The sequence below is a fragment of the Sesamum indicum genome, linkage group LG4 (assembly GCF_000512975.1).
Source record: "Sesamum indicum cultivar Zhongzhi No. 13 linkage group LG4, S_indicum_v1.0, whole genome shotgun sequence".
NCBI lineage: Eukaryota > Viridiplantae > Streptophyta > Magnoliopsida > Lamiales > Pedaliaceae > Sesamum > Sesamum indicum.
Window position 1 is genome coordinate 9,594,180 of NC_026148.1, and position 22,133 is coordinate 9,616,312.

The following is a 22,133-nucleotide window of genomic DNA, read 5'->3' on the forward strand; positions in this document are numbered from 1 at the left end:
TATATCTCCCCCTAATTAACTTATTACTGATTTATTGCAAGTTAGATAAATCTTTTTATTGATCAAATTGCCCTCATACATCTTCGGCGTTAATGCATGTGAGGAGGTATATTTTCACCGTTATAAGGATGATATAATAAAAAAAAATTATTTGACCTGCAATAAGTTAGTAATTGTTCTTATACATTCTTTTATTTGTATGTAAAGTTTTGAATTTAATAATTGCTAAGAATTAATAAAACCTGTAGTCCAGAAAAGAAGAACACCTAGACAGTAATGACAAACGACGCAATTGTGGGACTGACAGATATTATTAAAATTATTGCTATTTCTAACTTAATCACCATGTTTGGCTTTGTTTTTGGGCCATCTCAGAGATGGCCCAAAATCAATGTAATTTTTGGCCTTGAGTGTTTTACCTGTTTTTATCTTATTTTTAGGTATTTTTGTAATAGTAGTGGGGGACAAAAGTTACAATGTAGATTTTCTCTTTCCTCATCTTGCAAAAATCGCCTACTGCATTCACCTCTGTTCATCTTCTTCCCAAATTCTTCTTCAGATCTAAAACAATTCCATGACCCAAGGGTTTAATTCTATACTGTTCGACTCTCTCAACATGGCGAGTATTTTGATTCGATTGGATTTCAGTTTTTATCAACTCCCGCATTTTCCTCCCACCTCCCGCACACGGACACACACAATTTGGTGTATTATCTGGATGATTATACTGGGAATGGATCAAGATCAACAATGGCTGATCAATTGCTTGAACGCCTAACTCGATCCCAACCATTAAGTTCGAACCTTTGCGGAGACTTCCCTCCAGCAAGCATCTCTTCCACCAGGTGACTGAGGCAATTGTTTTAAGAAGTGAATTTTTTTTTGGATGGAATTTTGTCACTTGATCGATTGAATGCTTCTTCTCTTTAATTTGAGGAATTGAACTTGAGTTTATGCGTGTAGGGCAATTTGTAGGACATTTAAAGTCTGATAGGTAAAGTATGTATTTCGTACTGAATTTTTTTTGTGATGTGGTTGAAGATTTTCTTTTGGTTATGATGTTGGTTGTATTAATTAATTTCGTTTTTTCGATTTTGTGCCACATTGCCATTTTAAAATAAAGATGAAAACTTTTCTTACTGATCAACCTATGTTACGATGCAATTGTTGATTCATTGATATCTGCATAATTTTTTATAAGTACAGCTTTGATCTTTTAGTATTGTGTTTAGCTATGTGATTGCATTATCATTCAGAACTGACTTGAGTTATACTACTTATATTGAAACCGATTAGCCGATTCTTGTTTTTGTTTTCTTTTTCCTCCTAAATTACACCTTAGCTATGGAATTGAATTTGTCTTTTTCTTCTTAATTCATGAAAGGTTATGGTGTTGCTCTAGCTGGAGTTGCTGCAAACCGTGAATTTCCATTTGGATTACGGCATATATCCTTCATGCTGTATTTAGCAAAATTTTATTTATTTTTTCTGCATTCAATGGACTTTATGTGTTTGATTTTGGTCCAATTCCTTTTAGTGATTCGCTTGTGAGATTAACATGCATTAAGTTAGCAGCAGTTTTGCTGAAGCAATATATTAAGAAACATTGGAACAAGGATGAGGAAGGTTTTGAGAAGTAACATGTGAGCCAGTCACTTGTTGTCATACATTAATTATAATGTTAACGGGAACATGATTGTGTGCGTTATTTATCATTCAATGACTTAAGGGTTTCATTGTCATAGTTTAATTGGACAATACGCCGTATTAATCCAAAATATATTTTTCAAACCATTGCAATCTGTAGTTATAAATTATATTTAGTTAATACTGGATTATGTGGATCTTCAAATTATAAAAAATTGAAGGATGCATTAGAGGGTTGATATACATGTTAGATGTATAATATTTTCTTTGGTGAGGTTTGTATTTGATTTTTAAATACAAATACATTTTATTTTAACCACTTAATATTTTGTATGTAATATTTTCTACATCATTGGAATAATTAAAAAAATTTTAAAAATACAAAATAATATAAAAATTCTATGCGGTTAATTCATATATTACATTATTTGAATAATATATTTAAATTTATCACCTCGAACAGAACGTCTAACAAAAAATACTGTTAATCCATTACTAGAGTGCATTTAATTATTTATAAAAGTGTATCTACATAACTTATTTTTTTACATTTCCATACATATATAATTAGAAAATAATATTTATTTTAATCCATTCACAACTAAATAAATTATATACATTTTTATACATATATATATATAAATATATATAAAAGAGACATGATTTGACAATGAACAGTACTTTTTGTCTCCCCACTACCCAACATCAAACATACCATACTTATTTTATATTATCTCCAAAAACAAATCCAAACATACACACTATCTCTAACTTATTTTTATTTATCTTTGTTTTTCTCTCTCTATCTCTACAAAATACCCAAAAACAAGTTAAAAACAAAACCAAACATAATGCACGTTTTTTTGTATGTGTATGGAAATATTTGAATTTATTAGTAGTTAAAAATTACTTAAAACATCTAATATATTTTTAAATATAAAAAATTATAATATTATATAATCTAAAAAACTAATTAGTAATTAAAAAATATTCATTGCAATCAGAAACATATATTTGCTGTAAAACATTTCCAAGAGATGGCTAAGTAGTAGGTATGCTTTGCAAATCAAATTATGTTTATACTTAATTAATTATAAATATTTTAAGTTAAAGATGATTATATTTTTCAAAGTTTACGCCCCATGAATCAAATTGTACTTAAAAATATATAGTAAAATCACCTATCACATGAATTAATTTAAAATACATTAAATGACAAAATAATATTTTAAAATTAAACTCAAATATTTGGTCACAGAGACATGATTTGATTGGGGTTGACATAATAAAAAACAATTATTTAAGAAAAGAAAAAAAAAAAAGATGTGTAGCTCACTTTACAATATTCCAACATCCGAAGAATCAAACAGCCTTCTGCCCTGCTTTCCTATTTTCCCGCCCCCGCCCCTTTCATCACTTTCCACGGATTAATTATTTTTTTATTAATAAAAAATAAATTAATATATTTATTTAACTAATATAATATTAATCTAATGAGTCGTGTTAAAAACTGAGAAACCACGACTTGGTTTTTTTATGTTTTATAAATTAATTTTTAATAATATATTAAAGTCTAAAATATTATAATATTAAAATTACATTAATTTAAAAAATTACAATTAAATATACAAATGTAATAGTGTCTATTATAAAAAATATAATAAATTATACTTAATTGTATGTATTTTTTTAAAATGTACAAAAAAATATATATTATTACATCTGTATATTTAATTATTTTTTTTAAATTAATACAATTTTAATAATATAATTTTTTAGAATTTAATAATACAAACTTAATTATTTTAACTTTTTTGTATACATATATTGAATGTGCCATATATAACTAGTATATCTAACTAAAGATAATTGCAAAAGATTTTGTGCTATATATAAACCACTCGTATGCAATGTCATCAACTTATATTCAACATTTACATATTATTTATAATAAAAAATATATAATAACATTAATCCACGTGTTTCTCATGTACACTCGACCTATAGTTTTTAGTTTTAAATTTAAATTAAATTTCATCTAATAAAAAGACAAAACACATATTGAACTAACGGCTTCGTGACTTTTTCATTAATTATGGATAAAAAAATCACGTGAGGATATACAATTAAAAAAATTATAATTTATTAAATTCACTATGATAAAATCATAATAAATAAGATTAAATTAAAAATAAATTTAATTTATGGGACTTGCTCCCATACTATGGCAAGTAATTAACTTGGACTCCATTGATTTCTATATCAAACTTTATTTTATCTCTTTTTCATTTAATATATATAGAGAGAGGGTAGTTATAATTTTTTTTAACATAAAATTTATTAACTAAAATAAAAGAGAAATAATATTCATAATAAAGAAATTCTGAACAGTAATTAAACACATTTCCAGGACTGGAGCAGCTTCGCAAGTGCTGCAATGGAGGAACCTCCTTCCATCATTGCACCCTTACCCTCCACGCTCATTTCTTCAACCACCTTCCGTATTTCCCTCCCTTTCTCCGATTCCATCAGCTCTCTCACCCTCCGCTCCACCTCCTCCGCTTCTACGAATTCGTCCTCCGCCACCTCCATCCTCAAGGCCACCTTCATATCCTCCACCAGCACCACCCTGTTCATCTTCTGCTCCGCGTACAGTGGCCACGCCACCATTGGCACAGCGGCACACACCCCTTCCAGCACCGAGTTCCAGCCGCAGTGCGTTACGAACCCGCCTACTGATTCGTGGTTCAGCACCGCCACCTGTGGGGCCCATGACTTCAGGACGAGTCCGCGGTCCTTCGTCCGATCCAGGAACCCGGCCGGGAGAAGAGTGTCCAAGTCCGGTTCCGGTGGCGGTAAATACCGTGTACTCTTGTCATCGGAAGGAGGCGACCGCACAACCCATAGAAACCTCTGCCCACTTCTTTCTAACCCCACTGCTATTTCCTTCAACTGCGCAGCTGAGAACAAACCCAAACTGCCGAAACATAAGTAGACAACGCTTTTACTTGGTTGTTTGTCCAGCCAACTCAGACAATCATTGATGCCGCTGCCGCCACCCTGACGACCTTCGGTAGCCAAGAGTGGTCCGACGGAGAAAACCGGCGGCGTATGGCCACCAGGGTTGCATTTGCCTTCTCGTATGGCATTAAGAGGTCTCGTTTCGAGGCTTTCAAATGTGTTCACAATGATTCCCGCTGAATTTGGGATGTTTTGGGCAAAATTTAGGAAGTTTTCATAATCCGTGGAGTCTCGATCGAGCAACGGCTTAATCATATCAGAAGATGGGATTGGGGGAATCCCCGGAACATGCAAAAGCTCGTTCATATCTCTGAAACTTTTGGTGCAAGTGTTGTGAATTGTGGGAAAATAGAGGAAAAACGCGAGAATGCAAGCACCGGAAGTGAAGAAGTAGTAGGTAGGGATATTGAGTTCGGCGGAAATAGGCAAAGCACAGGTGCAAAAGAAGTCGATGACGAAGGCGGAGACGGTGGCTGAGAGGGAAATGGTTTCCAGTGCGCGGCGGACATGGGGGTTGCTCTGGTTGAGGACTTCGAAAATGACTGCTTCCATAGAAGGAAAGGGCTCAAGGTCGAGGGAGATGGGGGGTAGGTGGTAGAAAGTGATGGAAGGGACGGTGGCGGAGATGTGGCGGATGTAGGTGGCGGTGGAGCCGGTGTTGAAAGAGGGCGGCGCCGTGAGAATAGTGATGGAGAGGGAAGGGTGGTGGTGAAGGATGAATTTACCTAGCTCCACCATGGAAACCAGATGGCCCATTCCAGGGGAAGGATATAGAACTATAGTTTCCATGGCTAACTGTTCTTGCGGGGTTTTCTTGCAAGGTTTGCTGTTTATAGTGAAATAATTTAAGCAAGTATAATGATTTATTGGAAAATTCAGGTTTGTTCACATTTTGTATGTCATTGGTATTTTTCGGAGCGTTGTTTTTATTGATTCTTTATTTTCTTTTAAGAAGCAAAAATTCTACCCGGTTCCTTATTATTATTGACATGTGAGTACAATCTTTACCTTAGTTATATATATATATATATATATATATCTTTAAATTCAATAAAAAAAGTTAATCAAATACAATAAATTTATATTAAAAATTGGTAATTTCTAAAGATTTTCGGCCATACAATCATATTACTTATTTTTATAAATATTATTTTAATATCCAAAAATACTCCTAAAGACATTTCTATTTTAAAAAAATTATTTTAAAGATTGATTTAGTCAATAGAAACATTTTCGAGTTTTAAAGACGGTAAGAGGTGATTTCTATAATTTTATAAAAGACATGAATAATTTATATAAAAAAATAATAGATAAAAAAATATAAATATAATGATTTTTTATATTTATTATATAATTAATTTAAATTAAAGTCGAATTCGAATTAAGAAGTTGTCAAGATCTGAAATGATACTTTGACAAGTCAGATAATGCAAGGAAAGTGATTGACTATTGGGGTGCTGGAATGTAAAGTGAAATAAATATAATTTGTTAATGGTACAAAAAAGCATCTCTGTCAGTGGTGGGCCGCCATCACCATCCGATTACGATGAGCTAAAGAATTAACCACTCCAAATCCAAGGCATTACCAAAGGCTAAAACTTAATTACGACACGTCTCATGAGGAAACAATCAATCGTCATTGGCATAAATGAAAACAGTAAAAGAAGTACGTGGTTTGAAAATATTCTTATTATAATTAAATTTAATCAAAACGAAAATAATTATAATACTGTTAAAATTTTTAGTATTGCGAGTCCAATTATTAGTTTATTGTGGAAAGCTGGAAAGGGGCCCTTATCAATATGCGTAATAAATGTGTGGTACCCAGGCGCTCGGATATGCGTAACAAATGTGTGGTGCGCAGCGCTCTCCCGAAATCGCTTGGATCTTTATAAGGCCTCATTTCAGATTGTTGATCTTATCAGTAAATGTGCTTTGGGGATGGGTTTCTAAAGGGAATGGTGGTTATGCAAAAAATTGGCTGCGTGGGCTGTGGGAAGGGATGCCCTTGGAGTACTACTCCAAAATAGTGGCTACTGTTTGGGGTTGAGGGACATAATCTACTGTTTTCGACCAAGTTTCACGTGGGTTTAGTTTCCTACTCTACCCACGATAGACGAATTCATTTTCTCCCTATACGTTAGTATGCTATTTCAGTAAGAAGGGCATAGCAGTAAACCTCCAAGTCAATAATGTGAAATAATTCAATATTTCTAAGAAAAACAAAACCATTGTATCATCAAATAACATAATCAGTTAAATGCGAAGATATCTTATGTCGACGAGAGAGAGAACAAATTACCTAGCAACTAGTGAACTACTTTCGCATCATAATAACGTATTCAGCAAGGGTGATCACCGTATAAATACCGAAATCTGTGTACAAAACATGCAAACACAATGATTTAACTTACATCTCTAGGAAATACACTTTGCGCAATAGTTTGTACTAGGCAAAAGAGATAAATATGAACAAGTTAAATCACAACAAATCCAACTCAGATCAAAAGTGATTTCAGGTCACAAAACTTGCGAAATTGATCAAAGACTTCAGTACTCCCATTTCTTCATCTCCATGCCGTCAGGGGGGCTTCCTTCGACCTTCTTTGAACCCACTTCCTTCCAATTTGTTGATAGCACTGTCCCGTTTGACTCAACCTTTTGATTAGCACCAGATATAAAATGCCATTAGCAGCAGCCTTGGATTACAAACAACTTAAGCATATTATCAAGTTCCATTTTTTAGTTTCAGGGATAGCTGATTGTGCACGAAGAACACCCCCTTTGAAAAATTATCCAAAAAAAGAAGATGTTCGGGAAAGATAAGGATGTTCTTACAAAAGATTTGCTCATGGCTCTTCTTGTATCTTCATCGGCATCTCGGTAAATGTCTCTGAAAAATTTGTTCAAAGCTGCATCACCATCTAGTTTCTCTTCCTTCTCCTGATATGTTTAGAGCCAGTAAGTTAAATAGGCTATTAAAAAGTCCGACCATCAGATGTATTCAAGAGAGAAGAGATGGCAAATATTAATACAAACCCACACACCTCCTTTTTTACTTCTGCTTCCAACTTATCCCAATCTACTCTCTTTGGTTTGGAGGAGGGATAAGTAGGTTTTTGAATTCCTGTCGAACCAGAAGGTAAAGCTTAAATAGAAGTTGTGCAGAATAGCTGAATAGGTAAGAAGAAATGACCTGGTTGTGGGACTTTACATTTCCAGAAATAAATCTACCTGATGATACATTCGGTTTCTGTAGAACTGCAACGTCCCTAACAAATTCAAGGGATGTCCAATGAACAGTGTCTGCTTTTGCAAGTCGGATTTCAATTTTTGTTGACATGACGTCATATCTACATTTTTCAGGAATTATCTGTTTGTCAAAGAACATGCACATAAAAGACATGAGTAAGGGGGGCATATACAGTTGCTGCTTCTAGTATGATGTCAAGAGCCAAAAGATGGGGGTGCAAGAATCATCAAAGGGTTCATGCCAACTTCTACCAATCAATAATACAATGTAAAGACGTGAATAAAAACTCATTGATACCACCCCAAAATGGGAAAGTTTTGAAATTATCAAACTAAAGCCCCAGCAGGATTCCATGATTCAACCCTAACAAACAAAATATCATGTAAGAAACTATCTCAGTCCAAGCGCTGCATTTTATACATCACCTTTCCAAATAAGCGAGGTTGAAAATGATATGCTTCTTCACCAGGCAACTCGATGGTAACACTAAGCTGGACACCAAATCAAGGATAAGAGGGAGTGGCAATCACGGCTAAAGCATTTAAGAAAAAATCAAAATGAAGAAACAGGATAGCAGTACTAAAGGATCGTGCGCCACTTACTATCTGTTCACCGAAGTCAACCACAACGCTATTTGCCGGTATGCCCTTTGCAAATATTGTTACCACCACTTCCTCTGGTTTCTGGTAAAATTCATGCCTGCAGTGTATATCAATAAACCAAGGAATTGAACTTGGAACAATGGCTCTGGCACACCGAACTCAAGGACGACAAACCATCAGGAGAATAAAGTATTTCCAATTATGATGAGAAAATCTTTATTGTGCACTGGAGCTTTTAAGTTATAGCCCAAACCAAATGTGTAACACTTATTACCTGTATCTGGGTCTTGTAGACGACAGTGTTGTACTAGTTCCTTGACTAGACAAGCCAACAACTGGCGGCATATTATTTTGAGTTATCCCATTTGTTCGAGCTTTATCAACCGATTGCTTAGGCAGCTCAGCAGCTTCCTCTAAAAGAGGCAAAAATAAGTAAATGAATAACCGCACCCCAGGTAAATGCACTGAAAAACCGACTTTGTTGCCTACACTTCTACTCACCCCGATCAACTTTATTACAAGCAGATAGGGTTATGTATGAGAAGAATTACAGGTAAAAATATAACTTATGGCTATGAAACAGAGGCGTACAAGTAGAGTGAAAATTACAAAGAGGAACAGGCCAGCTACAGAATCTACCAATGCAATGTGACATCTTTACAAGATGTGCCCCTAGAGATCTGCCAATACTCAGTATCCTATTCTATACTCATCGTATATAACCCTAAATCAAATGGACACAGCCATGACTAAAAAAACAATTTGGGTAATCTTACAAAACAGTCTATCAAGGTTCATTTCACAAGAAATGTCCAGGCGCTTTACCAAAACTCAGCATCCTAAACCAGCAAAGATAGAAACACCTTGTACCAACACCTACATGTTTTATTATGAAACAAGCCCAAATTGACACATAACCTTAAAGTTCAGTACTTCAGTTACATAGAATAAATAAAAATCTAGTTGAAGAACACCGCCCCAATAAAATAATGATCCTTTTTGAGCAAGAAGCTAGCAAAAGAGAAATTTTAGTTTAAGTCCATCTGAAGCAAATCTAAGATCATAGGATGAAACAAGAACAATATCATAAAACTTTAACTTAAATCACATTGAAAAGACATCCTAAACACGGGAGGAAATCAAATTACCTGCTATGCGCTCATCACATTCTTTGATCAAGTTGGTAAACCTGGAATCTCCAGGTGCTAGAGAAGCACCAGTTTCCAGGGCCACCTTAGCAGTCTGATATTCTTCGAGCTTGAAACAGGCCATTCTGTATTAAGAAAATAAAATCCACATTCACACTCAATCTAATTTAAACTCCTTTTTTCTCATTTATAAGCAAAGAGTCATGATAGTCCAACAGCAAGCACAACAATTCTCAAGTTCTATTAATATATATTGAGGAAGAACAGAATCAAGAGTTTTGTAAGTCAGTGTGGGGTAGCATTTAGTGATTTGTAGTTGAATTGACTTTAAACCAACCCATTATCCCAGCAGAAGACTAGGAAAGCATAAACTCTTCTCTGGAAACTTCAGAATGGTATATTGTAATCACCAAATTCGTCAATAATTGCAAATAGATTTTAGATAAGTACGTCGAACAGGAGATGCTTCTTTTTAGCAGACAAGAGCTCAGTGTGATGTGTGAACTAATGACAGAACTGAAAACACCACAAAAGTTCTTCAATAGCAAAATCATTTAAAGAACTTGCCCTTTGCGCAGATACGCCTTGGCCATTGAAGGGTCCAACTCAATTGCTTTATTTGCATCAGCAACAGCCTCTGTCATCAGACATGAAAGGTCATTAACAACCTCAAAACTAGCTTCATGAAACATCAGGATACCAGAACCAAAATCTTGTACAAGCACAAAAAAAACTCTCGAATGAAATCACGCCTCATCGGAGCCATAACACCAGCACTTGTGATTAAGAAGTTAAAAGCCTTGGAATTGCAATAAAAAATATTTATAGCCAAAAACTCACAGATCCAAACACATAGTAAACTCCAATAAATAACAAACTTACACGCAGATTTACTTCTTTTGAGCAATGCAATTGCCAAAAATATCTTTAAAGAAGAATAATAAACTCAGCAAACAACACCAAGGCGTTTAACATTAGAAAGATTTCTAGTTGATGTAGGAATTTCACATTTATAAATTGATCCAGATCCATATATTAGATTTCTGGAACTAGAATTGAAAACAAATCAATTCAAATCAGCACCAAAATGTTCTTAGTTCCTAATTAGCTTTAATACCAAAAGCAGACCAGACAAAGCCACAACTGCCTCAAAAAATAAAAAGGGTAGAAATCCAGCTTATGTGCAAAATAACAAACGCAAACAAAAACTCAACTCTCTTAAACTCACGGAATTCTCCAAAACCGCCGTACATGAAAAAACATAGAGTCAGCAAGATTGAAATTTTCCTTTACCAGTAAAGTTTTGGAGCTTAATATTGGCCTGAGCACGATCAGCAAAGAGCTCCGCGTTGCTAGGGCTTAAGGCAATGGCTTGAGAGTATAGGTCAACTGCTAGCTCAAAGTGGTCATCGATGAACGCCTCCTTCGCCTTCTTTTCCAGATCCGACGACGCCATTGATGGATTGAAAAAAGCAAGGTATCTCCGTGTTCGCAATCTCAATTAAGGCTACGATTGCGTCTGTTAATGTAATGGTGGATTAGAACTCTCTAGAGACATTGGATTGATTAGAGATGGAAGGTTGGAATAGGAAAAGACGACTTGCAGGATTCTGATTATATTTTATTTCACATAATAATAATTTGTGGAAATTAAGCCGTAGCATCCTGGAAAACGCACTCAAATATATTAATAGAATAATTAATAAATAATTATTAGGATCACAATACAGCTATAAATCTTGCAAATATTGAAGTTTAATGCTTGGATCTGTTTTGACTTTTTGTTTGATATGCTTTTGGAAATTCAATTTGAACAATGACTAGCTACTCTTGTTTGGGTAATTAGAAGAATGATAAGTTGTTTGAGTAAGATTCCTTTTCACAATCGAGTTTCGTCGTCGTTAATGTTATTTTATTACTCAAATCATTACAAATGACGCTATTATATTCGATTTCACAATTAATATTACTTTAACATCCAATTTATATATTTTTATATAATAATTATTCTACCTGTTATATACTTTAATGAAATTATCTATATTAATATAAAATCAAAAGCCCTCTACACTCACAAATGGTGGTTAAATAGCACCATTGTATCAATTTTTTGTAAAGTTAAAAATACATATTTATAATAAAATAACTAATATATTCAACTTTTCAAAATTTACATTAACTGGTAAATTATTATTTTTTTTCTTTTCTGAATCAATGTAATGTACTAATTTATATACTTTACTCTTATTTATAATATTTTTAAAAACATAAAAAATTATTTATTATATACACGTAAGAAAAACGTGTTCTAACGGTTAGTATAAAAAAAATCACATAAATTTCAATAAATATATTTTCTCTTTATTTGAACCATTTAACTTTCAAATTTTATATTTAATTATTAAACATAATATTTTTTTTACAAACTTTATTTATGAATATTTATAAGATAATTCGTTATTTAGTAATCGATTGATTGAGTAAAATAAAGATAAAATAATATTTGATTGATACTTAGGCAATTTTTTCTGAAATTTTAAATGATAACTACTGAAAAAAATAAATAAATAACATCAAATCTGTACCAAAATGATAATAATAATAAAACTTATCAATCAAACAATTTATAATTATTTGAGTACCAAAGTGACGTTAATAATAAAATAATGTAGTAGCATAATATATACTTTTTTTCCCATTAAAATTAAATATATTACAAACAGTAAGGTAGTTTAATTCTAAAATATTACATCTAAGTTGAAGATAAAGCCGCAAAGTAAAGTATCAGAATAAAACAAGATCGTATCCGATTCCGATATTAATAATGAGATGTTATTGCAACTTATAATTTACAATATCTTGAAAGAGATTATTCAGATCTTATGAATAAATTGCAATACTGATTCCCAATCAAGGAGTCGTCAATTCACTTTACTTATGGACAAATTGCAAACAAACTCGAGAACCGCTGGAGTGAACCATTTCAAAAGGCTCATAAATATGCACTATAGCTTTGGCACGTCCCGCAAGTCGAAATATGAGCTGGTTTATTCAACCCTGTTAGAGAACCTTAGTATGGACATTATTAACGAAAAACTGGATTTTTTGGTTACCATGATCAAAATGTGATCAAAGAAAGCAAACTACTTGGCCTGTGATTCACTGGATGTAATGGCAGGATTGACCTTTTCTGAGGCTGAAATAATTTGCTTCAAAGTGCCTGTCTCAACAGCCTCCAGCGTCGTATAGAACTCTTCAGGAAGAGGACCAGGTCGATGCAAGGGGATATGTTTAGGTACTGGAGCATCATTCTCGATAACTTCACATTCATAGTCATCAGGTATACCCCATGGTTTCCACTCTGCAGCCAGTTCATGAGAATGCATTTGCGCCATGAAAATTTGAAAAGCAATATAATCAAATCAGTTCATAATAAGCAGGTCCAGGAAGACCATAACAAGAATGGTAGACTTCTTTGATGGAGCCGTGACTGTTTAAGGTCAATAACAAGTATGACATACATGAATATCAGGTTTCGTGCTTCATGATATTTCAGATTGGTGCCCCGAGCTCCTATTATCCTTTTCCTTTTTGGGTGGTTTAACAATGTCGAGAGAAGAAAACATATATGTTAGCAAAGAATTGCAAAAAAAGATGTGCATAAAAGTTTATATCCCTAAGTTAGGAACCAAAGAGTCAAATTCATTCCAAGGTGCAATGTAACACCAACCATGGCAACAAGGAAGCCAAAACCAACAAGTGGCAAGCAACTAAACTGCAAACAACTAAAGGTTTACTCAGAGAAACAGCTCCCCAAAATGTAAATTGGCATAGTTTTGTAGTCTAGGGACTCAAAAGACCAGATCCAGCATGCCTATAACTAAAAACAACTGAAGACATTCTATTCAAGTAAATAAGTTTAACAACTCTTGAATTTTGGCCCGACATCACGTAGAGCACTAAATTACTGAAACATGTTTCACATATAATACTTTCTCCAAAACATAAGTCGCCAAGTGAAGTTACTGCTGTCCAAACCTTGGTAGCTGAAATGAGAGAGAGAGAGAGAGAGAGACCCATGTTTGTAACACTGTCCCATGAGCTAACTGGTAAAACCATTTATCTAAATCTCAGTGCACCATTGTGCAAATCAAGGTCGTTAAATCACCCAGAACCCTTACTAATATAATCCAGACTTACGTTCATATGTCTTTGTCCTAATCTTCCCTCCTTTCCCTCCTCTGTTCTAATCATCTAGAGAAGCATTTTCAATCATTTGTTTTAAGGGAAAATGTTTCCAATTATTTTGCAAGTCCCTATAATTTCCTTATTCTGTTACTATATGCGATATCTAGGACCAATTTCTCCCAGGTATGAACATTTCTTTTAGGAACTTTCCATGTATGAAATTTGGAAAAAGAAAAATCACCAGAAACAGTAAATGGACGTACTTTCTGTCAATGCTATAACTAGTTTGATGCAGATAAGAACTGCTTAACATCATTTGATGCAAAAAAATGAAACACATCCAAACGCACCGATCATGTGACCAATGAGCTTCAGTTCATCCTGAGCTTCCTCAATCAACTCTTCGACCTGTCCACATCCGAGTTTCTTCTCAATCGCCTCCCAGTCCTCCTCCTCCTGACACACCTTCAGTCGATGACGCGTGAAGCTCTCGACGGCTTTGCGGTACCCCTCGTCCTGCGGCACCGCCTTGATCTCGTCTAGGGTTTTGGTGTAAAGTCCGATCAGCACTTCTCGGGCATTGGGTACGACGTCGAGTCCTACAATCCCCGTCGTCTCCTTCACTTTCGCCATCATCATCATCGGCCGCGCTAACCTCCGTAGAAACATTTTTCCGGCGCCTTTCTCTCACTCGAAGCTGATTCAGTTCAGGTCAGATAATGCAAGAAGTATTCTCTCACAACAGAAAACGGGCGGAACGTATTGTTTCAGTGGGATTCGCCTCAGTTGGGCAGTATATTATGAGGTAAGCCCATTACCCAAAATGGGCCATAAATGAATTTGGACCCCATAGAAACCCATATTCAAAATTAGAAATATTCCCATATCCATTAACGGCCCTCTCACATGCAAACTTTTTTCGAAAATGAAAGCGTAAATTACAATCATTTTTTTTTAATTTATCATAATTATAAATATATTTTTTACTGCTTAAAAAATTAAAAATACCTCTTTAATTTTAGTGTTTTCGTAACGACGAGCCCATTTTTTTAAATTTTCATCTAATTTTTATGGTGAAATGTCCAAAATATTTTTTTGAATTATAATTTTATATACTTTTTACAATTTTATAAAATATTTCTATGATCAAATGCTCTTAATAGATTTTTTACTTAATTACCCACTCTCATATTTTTTTAAATATTTTTTTTAAGTAGTAATTTTGACCTTATCATCTAAATACTCATAATTACTTTCAACTTAAGAAGGATATTTTTAATTTTTCAAACAATTATGGGGTATTCATAATTATTTCAAATTTCAAAAGAGATAGTTATAATTTACCAAAAATAAAAATACAACGGGATTTAAAAATAAAAATTTAATCTGCAATATGAATATTATACTTGAATCAGCACATCCAGCGTTCAGAAAATGATTAGCACTATTGTTTTATCTAACGTTGAAACTATAAGAAAATAATACACAAAAATGAAATGATTTTTTTTATTTATTATGATTTTCAGTAATATTTTCAGATTGTAGCAAACTGAAGAAGCTCAACTGGAGTACGTCAAGAGATTTTCCATTTTATAACTAGAAAAGTAAGAATGTTGATCATATTAAAATTCAAAATAGCTACCAACTTATATTCAAGAATATTTCAATCATCACGACATAATCATCAACAACAATTATTCAAAATTGAGATACAGTTATTGACCAACATTTGATGGTTTATATGTAGATAAAGAAATACAAGCAAATAATGGGATCGGAAAGGAAAATTTAATTTTTTTAAAGTTACATTAATTATACGATAAATATATTATATTTAAATTTAAATTTTACAATAAAAAACAAGGTGAATAAGATAGGAGAAGAGAGTAGTACAGTTTATCCTCCAAAAGTGGGGAAAAATAAATAAAATAGGTTTGACCAGCAGCCCTCACTCCTCCTCTTTTTGGAATAAAATATAAAAATTCAAGTGAAAAGGGGGTAGTGGGATTAGCCAAAAGTTGGGAAAAATAAATAAAATAGGTTTGACCAGCAGCCCTCACTCCTCCTCTTTTTGGAATAAAATATAAAAATTCAAGTGAAAAGGGGGTAGTGGGATTAGAATATTATGAAGGGACAAAAAGGGAACTTAGGATTTGAGTGGGTAAATGCTGTCTCCTTCGTGAAAACCGTGTGATGCCCCCACTCACCCGGACCTGTTGTGGTGTACAAATTAAATTTGATTGAATTAAATTAATTATAAAATTAGTATAATATATTTTTTTTATAATTGATAATTTTATTTAAATTATACATTTATTATATAATAAATATATTATATTTATTATATAATATGATTTAAGTTTAAATTATATTCAATTTGAGTTAAAATCTTCGTCGTTGGTTAAAATCGTGAGGTGCCGCCACTCAGTCGGAGTTGCTGGCCGGTCCTAATTCTCAGAATCCGCAGCTGTCACCCATTTCTGTGTTAGGCTTCTTACCAATTATTTTCCTTTTCAATTTGATGTGGAATTAGACATATATATATATATTACAATCAAAATTTATAAAATTTAATTGTAAAAAGCAATATGTTTTGAAGAATATTGGAAGAATATTATAATAGATTAATAGGTTTGAAATTATCAATTAAGAAAAATAAAAAGCGTGTTTTAGATTAATTGTAAAAATTATGGTGTTCATATATAATTTCTGTATCTACACTACCATTAAAAAAAATAAAAAATCATACTCGCAGATGATGGTTAATGATATCTTGGTACCAATTTTTTGCGAAGTAAGAAATATCATTCAACTACAAAATACCTAACTTATTAAACTTTATAAATTTTATATTAACTGATAAATTATTATTTTTTAATATAATATATTGATTTATATATTTTATTCTTATATATAATATACTTTAAAATATGAAAAAATTAATTATTATATACATCCAAAAACAGCATACCACAAGCGCTAGTTTTACTTTAAAAGTTTTAGCAAGAAATTCATTGCTTGTCATCAATTCTTTATGAGTTTTCTACATTCACAATGGTTATTGTGTTATATTTTTTATGTAATCGAATCAAAACTCTTTTTTCTTTTTTTTTTTAATTTTAAAATTCAAGTCAACCAATATATATTGGATGAAGATGGAGAATATTTCAACAGTGTGGTAAAGGATCATCTTACAATAAATGTTAAAACAATCTCCATATAATTGATGGGTCGCACCTTCTTTTCTACATTTAATTACCTCTTATCCAAGTAATTATTAACCAACACTTGATAATTAGATCCATATTTTATTCAATTGAGACACTAAATACATCAACGAACACAATAAGGTCTAAAATCGAGACCCCATGATCTTTAATTTCTAAAATCATTGAAACGCGCTATATGCTTATGGTGTTCTACTACATAGTAGATATTGATGATTGATAAAAATAATTATAATTATGTTATTTTATTTAATAACAGTTGATCGTTTTAAATTTACTAATTGAAATTATATTAAACAACACAGAATAAATTATACTATTGATGTTATTATATTTTATATAATTGATCATTTTTATTAAGCCGCTTATTGCATTATAATATTTTGCAACGCTAATATTGCATGACCATATATATTTTAGTGCAATATGAAAAATATTATTTGTCTAATATTAGACAGTATAGATATATCATTTTGGGACGTCTAGGAAATGATTATTGCATGTCCTACAATTAAATTATATACACTATCTTTATTCGAGATTCATTAATATATATATATAGGATTAAAATCAGTGACAAAGAAAATAGAAAGATTTCTTTTCCTTGTTCTTTGTACTTACCAAAAAGAGTTGAGATTCAAATTCTTTCTTCCCCTTAGTTTCCTTAATTCAAAGGACATAATTCAGAATCCCGTACGTCTACTTTTAATAGTAGTATTTAAATATTTCTTGATATTGAAAAATTAATATGCTTAATTAATATTAATAAAGAATATAATAATGAATTAAATCTTATTAAAAATAAAGTAGAATTTAAGAGTATTATTATTTTAGTTTTTACACACGCATCAGAACGTGTTTGAATGTCTATATTAATATGATTATACTCCACGTTAATCATGGTCGTGAATCGTGAACCGCCGAGCAAATTTGGAGCAATCATAGTCTACTGATGATATTAATTTTAAATAAGAAATTTAATTAATTATTTCAATTAATAAATAATATATATAATTATATTTTGAAGGTGGCAAATAATTAATTGGTGCGAGAATTAATGCTTGTTAATTCCAATTTCCACCCCTTAATTATTCTATCTGTACAGACCAAAATATAAACTCTAGGCTTATATTAATACCTAATATTACAAATTATATAAGTTCTAATAATAAATTATTCAAAAGAAATTAAAAAAAGAAGATCAAGAAATGTTGGTGGAGAGGGTTGATATTCCTTGATGCTTTGTTCCATCTCTTGCATAGGAAGGAAGGGTTATAAGCCCATCTTCTCCGGCGACTGATCAGCTTCCTCCTCCGCCATTGAAGTTGGAAGCTTTAGCGGATGAGCTGGTGGGCGTCCACGGCGGTGATGATAGTAAGCCACTTGAAAACAAGTCCCCGCCACCACTCGAGTGATCAGAATCTTGAAATCCTTTGAACATATCTTCGTCATCATTCATCAAGTCATTTGGGATCACAATAACATTCTCATCGTCCTCATCTCCGCCTCCGTCGTCCTCCTCGGCCATCTCCACGTCGTCGTTCTGCGCTGCAGCTTCACCTTCCATTAATGGACTACACGGTGAGAAAGTCGAGCCAGATGCAGTTGAAGAAGAAGAGACGGAACCCTTTTGAAACAAAAGCGCATAACTTTCAATGTTATTACTTTTTGAAGCGGCGGAGAATTTGCTGCGTGTGCTTCCGGCGAGTGAGCTCCGGTGAGCTGGCCGTGGATGAGTGTGTTCTCCGGTGTATGAGACTACGAAAATCCCCGGATCATTTGGGCTGCGCTCCACCTGTTTCCTGGCGGCGCAGCCTTTAGATGTGCTGCACCGGTAGTAGTTTCTGGTTGAAATAATAAAGAATAAAGGGAAAAGTTTTAAACTCTTGTCATTCAAGAACACCTTTTTTTTTTTGTTTTTGGCTTTTTTCTTTTAAAAAAAAATAATCAAAGTCCAAGGCAAGATGAGAAGATTTCCTAGGTAAGAAGGATCTATTCCCATTTATTAAAATTAATTAAAATATGTGAAGAAGGCAAAGAGACAACCTTGGATATGGAGATCCTTTTATGGGCTTTTGACCGTATTTTCGCCATGCCCATGAATCAGCGGAGAGTTCTTCTTGTGTCATTTGACGGACCATTTTCATCTGCTGGTTTTTCCTGTAAGATGATTAAGCCATATTATTACAGCTTTTTTCAGAAGAATCTTTGCAAGAATTAAGAGAAAAGAGAAAAATTATTACCTTCTTCGCTGTCGGATGGGCTGAGGATTTGCTGCTGGAAAGCTGTGATGAGAAGGAGAAGCAAGTGTAGGATTCTTGAACTGTATGCTTTCTTGAGTTTGCATATTCATCTGGAGCAGTGGTGGTTGTATTTGCGCAATTTCTCGATGGGGTTGAAACACTTGGACCGCCGGGACGGGGACTGTGGCAGTATCAACGCCGGATGAAGAGGTGGCGGGAGGTGGAGCGTCAAGGCAGAATTCTTGGTAGATTTCTTGCAAACCCTGGAAAGGGTCGTTCCTGTCGTCTATGAGGCCAGGAAAATCAAATGAGTCTTGATGAACCTCATGGAAATTAGGCGTAGAGGAAAAACTGGGAAAAGGGTTGTTAGCAGTGGTGGTGGTGGTAGTGTCTGTGGAGGTGGTGGTCACGGCGGCGCAGCCTCTCACCACCGCATGGAGATCCCAGTCATCATCCATCGGAACCACAAACAAATTAAATAAAACGTCCTATTCTGTGTTATTGCTGATCAATTGCCACTGTCTTTCTCTGGTTGGAGCATATTTGCTTGATGCGAGAGAGACAGAGATGGAGGGCCCGAGGACGGCGCTGACTTTTGTAAGCAAATAACAATATACTATGTGTGTGTGTTTGGTGTGTGAGTTTTACTGTATGCATATATATAAAGAAATGGATCGAGAGAGAGAGAGAGAGAGAGGGTGGAGCACTGTCTTGGAGTTGATATTTTTTGCCTTTTTATCATTTTGCTGCAAGATTTGTTAATCATTCATGCACAAGAAAATTCAAAGGTTTTTTGCCCCCACACCCCTATACAAGGGTAAAAGAGCAAGTAGTGGCTTCTAGGGTTTTCATGGTTCAGAATCTCTCTTTTGAGAAAATGAACCCTCCTTTTACCATTGACTTTTGGGAAATGTCAAAAGGGGGTGGGGGGTGGGGTGGGGGGAGGGCATTCTTGTCATTTTGGTCAACCAATAAGGTTGTATGTATATTGCTTTCACTATAGGCACTAGCATTCTCACATATTCTTTTTGCTCTTTGTTTGGATGGTGCCCATCTTTTCATTCACACAATGCATATATAGTGGCCAATAGGAATATATGGATGGTTTCAATGTTTAGGAACTAGTTTGTGTGGTCAAGTTTGGTCCAATTCCAGACATATACATACACACCTAATTTTATTCGAATCTTAGGAAAATAACAGCACGTACGTACGTGTACGTGTGTGCTTGTCCCTTGAGATTAATCACCAAATTACATACATTATTACATCTATATATCTTAGTACTATAGACACTTACAATGATCTCATCTATACTTTATACCATGAAAAATAATGTCCGGAGAGAATCAATTACACCACAAGATTTGGAAACAATTACACCCTTTTCACCGCTTTACTCGACAGGCTTTGTTTTTATTTTTTAGCTGCTCGACGTACTAGTAAAAAAAAATTATTATTATTTATATTTATAACGGCTATCATCATGATAAAAAATTATTATTAATTATGTTTAAATAAGATCGATGCAAAAGTTTATTCATGATGAAAAATATTTCTGGTCATGATAATGAGCATAGCAAATGAAGATCTATGACAAATATTTTAACTACATTCATAAAAGCCACGGTCAACAACCATTGTGTGGTAGTAGTCAATGACTATTTACAACAGTTATTTATTTTTAACTAGCTACGGTTAGATTTCATATTTCTTATAGTGACAGCAATAAAAAGTTGCTCGTATTTCCACAAAATGCATACTTTATTATGTTTTACAATATAGAAAAAATTGTATTTTCAATCCCACAGAATAAAAGATATATTCCACTTTTGGTCCCACAATTTACAAGCTTAACACATTTGGTCCCATATGCTAAAAAGTTGTAGTACTTTTTTCCCAAATACTACGAACTTTTAGTCTGTGACTCAAATGTGCTAATTATGTAAACTGTGGAACAAAAAATATAATTTTCCCGACATTATCTTTATCTTTGATTTTCTATCTCGAAAAACCAAAAAAAAAAATTACTTAAAAATATGAAACAGCAAACAAAGCTTATATGCTGACTTGTACTCTTTTTTCTTTTGTTTTCTAGACTAGTCTTTGTAAGAGCATAAATAGATGTGAAGGAAGAAAGAATAAAGGCATAGGAGATGGTTGGGAAGTGGACATCCTAAGCCCACGCCCTAATATGAAGCGTACATAAATAACTTTAGTGAGAAGGCATCTTTTCCATGATGGGTAGATATGGAATTTAATGCCTGGAATCACTCATTCGTCTTAGGTTCTGCAATCTGCATCCCTTTTTGCTCTTCACTCTAAACCCATTTATGATTTTTTTCTATTTTTAGTCTTCCTCTATATTCTTTTCAAACTCCAAAATGATATAACTTATACACTACTTAATTATTATTAGAGATCCAATCATGTGAATCTTCTTGTATTTATTTCTTGATATTCTAATTAATATTTCAAATTATTCAATATAAAAGTTTAAATTATTCAATATAATTATGATACGTCCTCTTCACGATAATTTTATTAAAAAATTAATTAACATTTTAATATCTTAAATACCTAGGAGAGGGGTCTTAAGAGTTAAGACACACACAAATTACACATAACTTGTTTAACATTGGGTAAGGGTACTGTGGCATCTCCAATGTAGCTAGCTAGTAGCTACTCTTCTCATCTGTTGTACTAGTTTTGTCCTTAGTGTCAAAGTAGTCTTCCTAGAGGTCCAACTCTCAAATCATTATGAATGAGAAGATAGTCCAAGAATCATAGATTGCTTAAAAAAT

General features: G+C 33.4%; 4 protein-coding genes and 1 long non-coding RNA gene across 6 annotated transcripts; 1 reads left to right on the top strand and 4 right to left on the bottom strand.

The window, feature by feature from the left end:
* Nucleotides 472–1,691, top strand: LOC110011871. Its single transcript, XR_002286929.1, has 2 exons — nucleotides 472–845; nucleotides 1,385–1,691. It is a non-coding gene; the product is annotated as an uncharacterized LOC110011871 (long non-coding RNA).
* On the bottom strand, nucleotides 3,983–5,552 carry LOC105160418 (UDP-glycosyltransferase 88B1-like). The gene has a single exon (XM_020693331.1). It carries the CDS (start codon nucleotides 5,455–5,457, stop codon nucleotides 4,042–4,044), a length of 1,416 nt encoding a protein of 471 aa, XP_020548990.1. The 5' UTR covers nucleotides 5,458–5,552; the 3' UTR covers nucleotides 3,983–4,041.
* Nucleotides 6,967–11,297, bottom strand: LOC105160420 (protein SGT1 homolog). Its single transcript, XM_011077787.2, has 10 exons — nucleotides 10,965–11,297; nucleotides 10,239–10,308; nucleotides 9,672–9,796; nucleotides 8,798–8,936; nucleotides 8,524–8,620; nucleotides 8,347–8,412; nucleotides 7,903–8,041; nucleotides 7,716–7,795; nucleotides 7,507–7,611; nucleotides 6,967–7,326 (listed from the first exon to the last, which is right to left on the bottom strand). The coding sequence occupies exons 1-10, from the start codon at nucleotides 11,125–11,127 to the stop codon at nucleotides 7,219–7,221; spliced, it is 1,092 nt and encodes a 363-aa protein (XP_011076089.1). The 5' UTR covers nucleotides 11,128–11,297; the 3' UTR covers nucleotides 6,967–7,218.
* Nucleotides 12,456–14,623, bottom strand: LOC105160421 (probable NADH dehydrogenase [ubiquinone] 1 alpha subcomplex subunit 5, mitochondrial). The gene is made up of 2 exons (XM_011077788.2): nucleotides 14,210–14,623; nucleotides 12,456–13,032 (listed from the first exon to the last, which is right to left on the bottom strand). The coding sequence occupies exons 1-2, from the start codon at nucleotides 14,526–14,528 to the stop codon at nucleotides 12,815–12,817; spliced, it is 537 nt and encodes a 178-aa protein (XP_011076090.1). The 5' UTR covers nucleotides 14,529–14,623; the 3' UTR covers nucleotides 12,456–12,814.
* On the bottom strand, nucleotides 18,147–20,148 carry LOC105160423 (probable WRKY transcription factor 27). 2 transcript variants are annotated; one of them, XM_011077789.2, is made up of 4 exons: nucleotides 19,330–20,147; nucleotides 19,133–19,246; nucleotides 18,752–18,930; nucleotides 18,147–18,646 (listed from the first exon to the last, which is right to left on the bottom strand). In XM_011077789.2, exons 1-4 carry the CDS (start codon nucleotides 19,785–19,787, stop codon nucleotides 18,387–18,389), a joined length of 1,011 nt encoding a protein of 336 aa, XP_011076091.1. In that variant the 5' UTR covers nucleotides 19,788–20,147; the 3' UTR covers nucleotides 18,147–18,386. The 2 variants fall into 2 exon arrangements, with proteins under 2 accessions (XP_011076091.1, XP_020548861.1); XM_020693202.1 differs by having other exon boundaries at nucleotides 18,147–18,930; nucleotides 19,330–20,148.

Bases quoted from the DNA above. Each gene is read 5' to 3' on its own strand.
- LOC105160423 (XM_020693202.1), bottom strand. From the start codon at position 19,787: ATGGATGATGACTGGGATCTCCATGCGGTGGTGAGAGGCTGCGCCGCC. The intron at 19,247-19,329 runs GTAATAATTTTT...ATCATCTTACAG, and splicing joins CCCATCCGACAGCGAAGAAG to GAAAAACCAGCAGATGAAAA. The intron at 18,931-19,132 runs GTTGTCTCTTTG...TATTTCAACCAG, and splicing joins AAAGGATCTCCATATCCAAG to AAACTACTACCGGTGCAGCA.
- LOC105160421 (XM_011077788.2), bottom strand. From the start codon at position 14,528: ATGTTTCTACGGAGGTTAGCGCGGCCGATGATGATGATGGCGAAAGTG. The intron at 13,033-14,209 runs GTGCGTTTGGAT...AACTGGCTGCAG, and splicing joins GCTCATTGGTCACATGATCG to AGTGGAAACCATGGGGTATA.
- LOC105160418 (XM_020693331.1), bottom strand. From the start codon at position 5,457: ATGGAAACTATAGTTCTATATCCTTCCCCTGGAATGGGCCATCTGGTT.
- LOC105160420 (XM_011077787.2), bottom strand. From the start codon at position 11,127: ATGGCGTCGTCGGATCTGGAAAAGAAGGCGAAGGAGGCGTTCATCGAT. The intron at 10,309-10,964 runs GTAAAGGAAAAT...GTCTGATGACAG, and splicing joins TAAGCTCCAAAACTTTACTG to AGGCTGTTGCTGATGCAAAT. The intron at 8,937-9,671 runs GTAATTTGATTT...TGCCTCTTTTAG, and splicing joins ATGTGATGAGCGCATAGCAG to AGGAAGCTGCTGAGCTGCCT.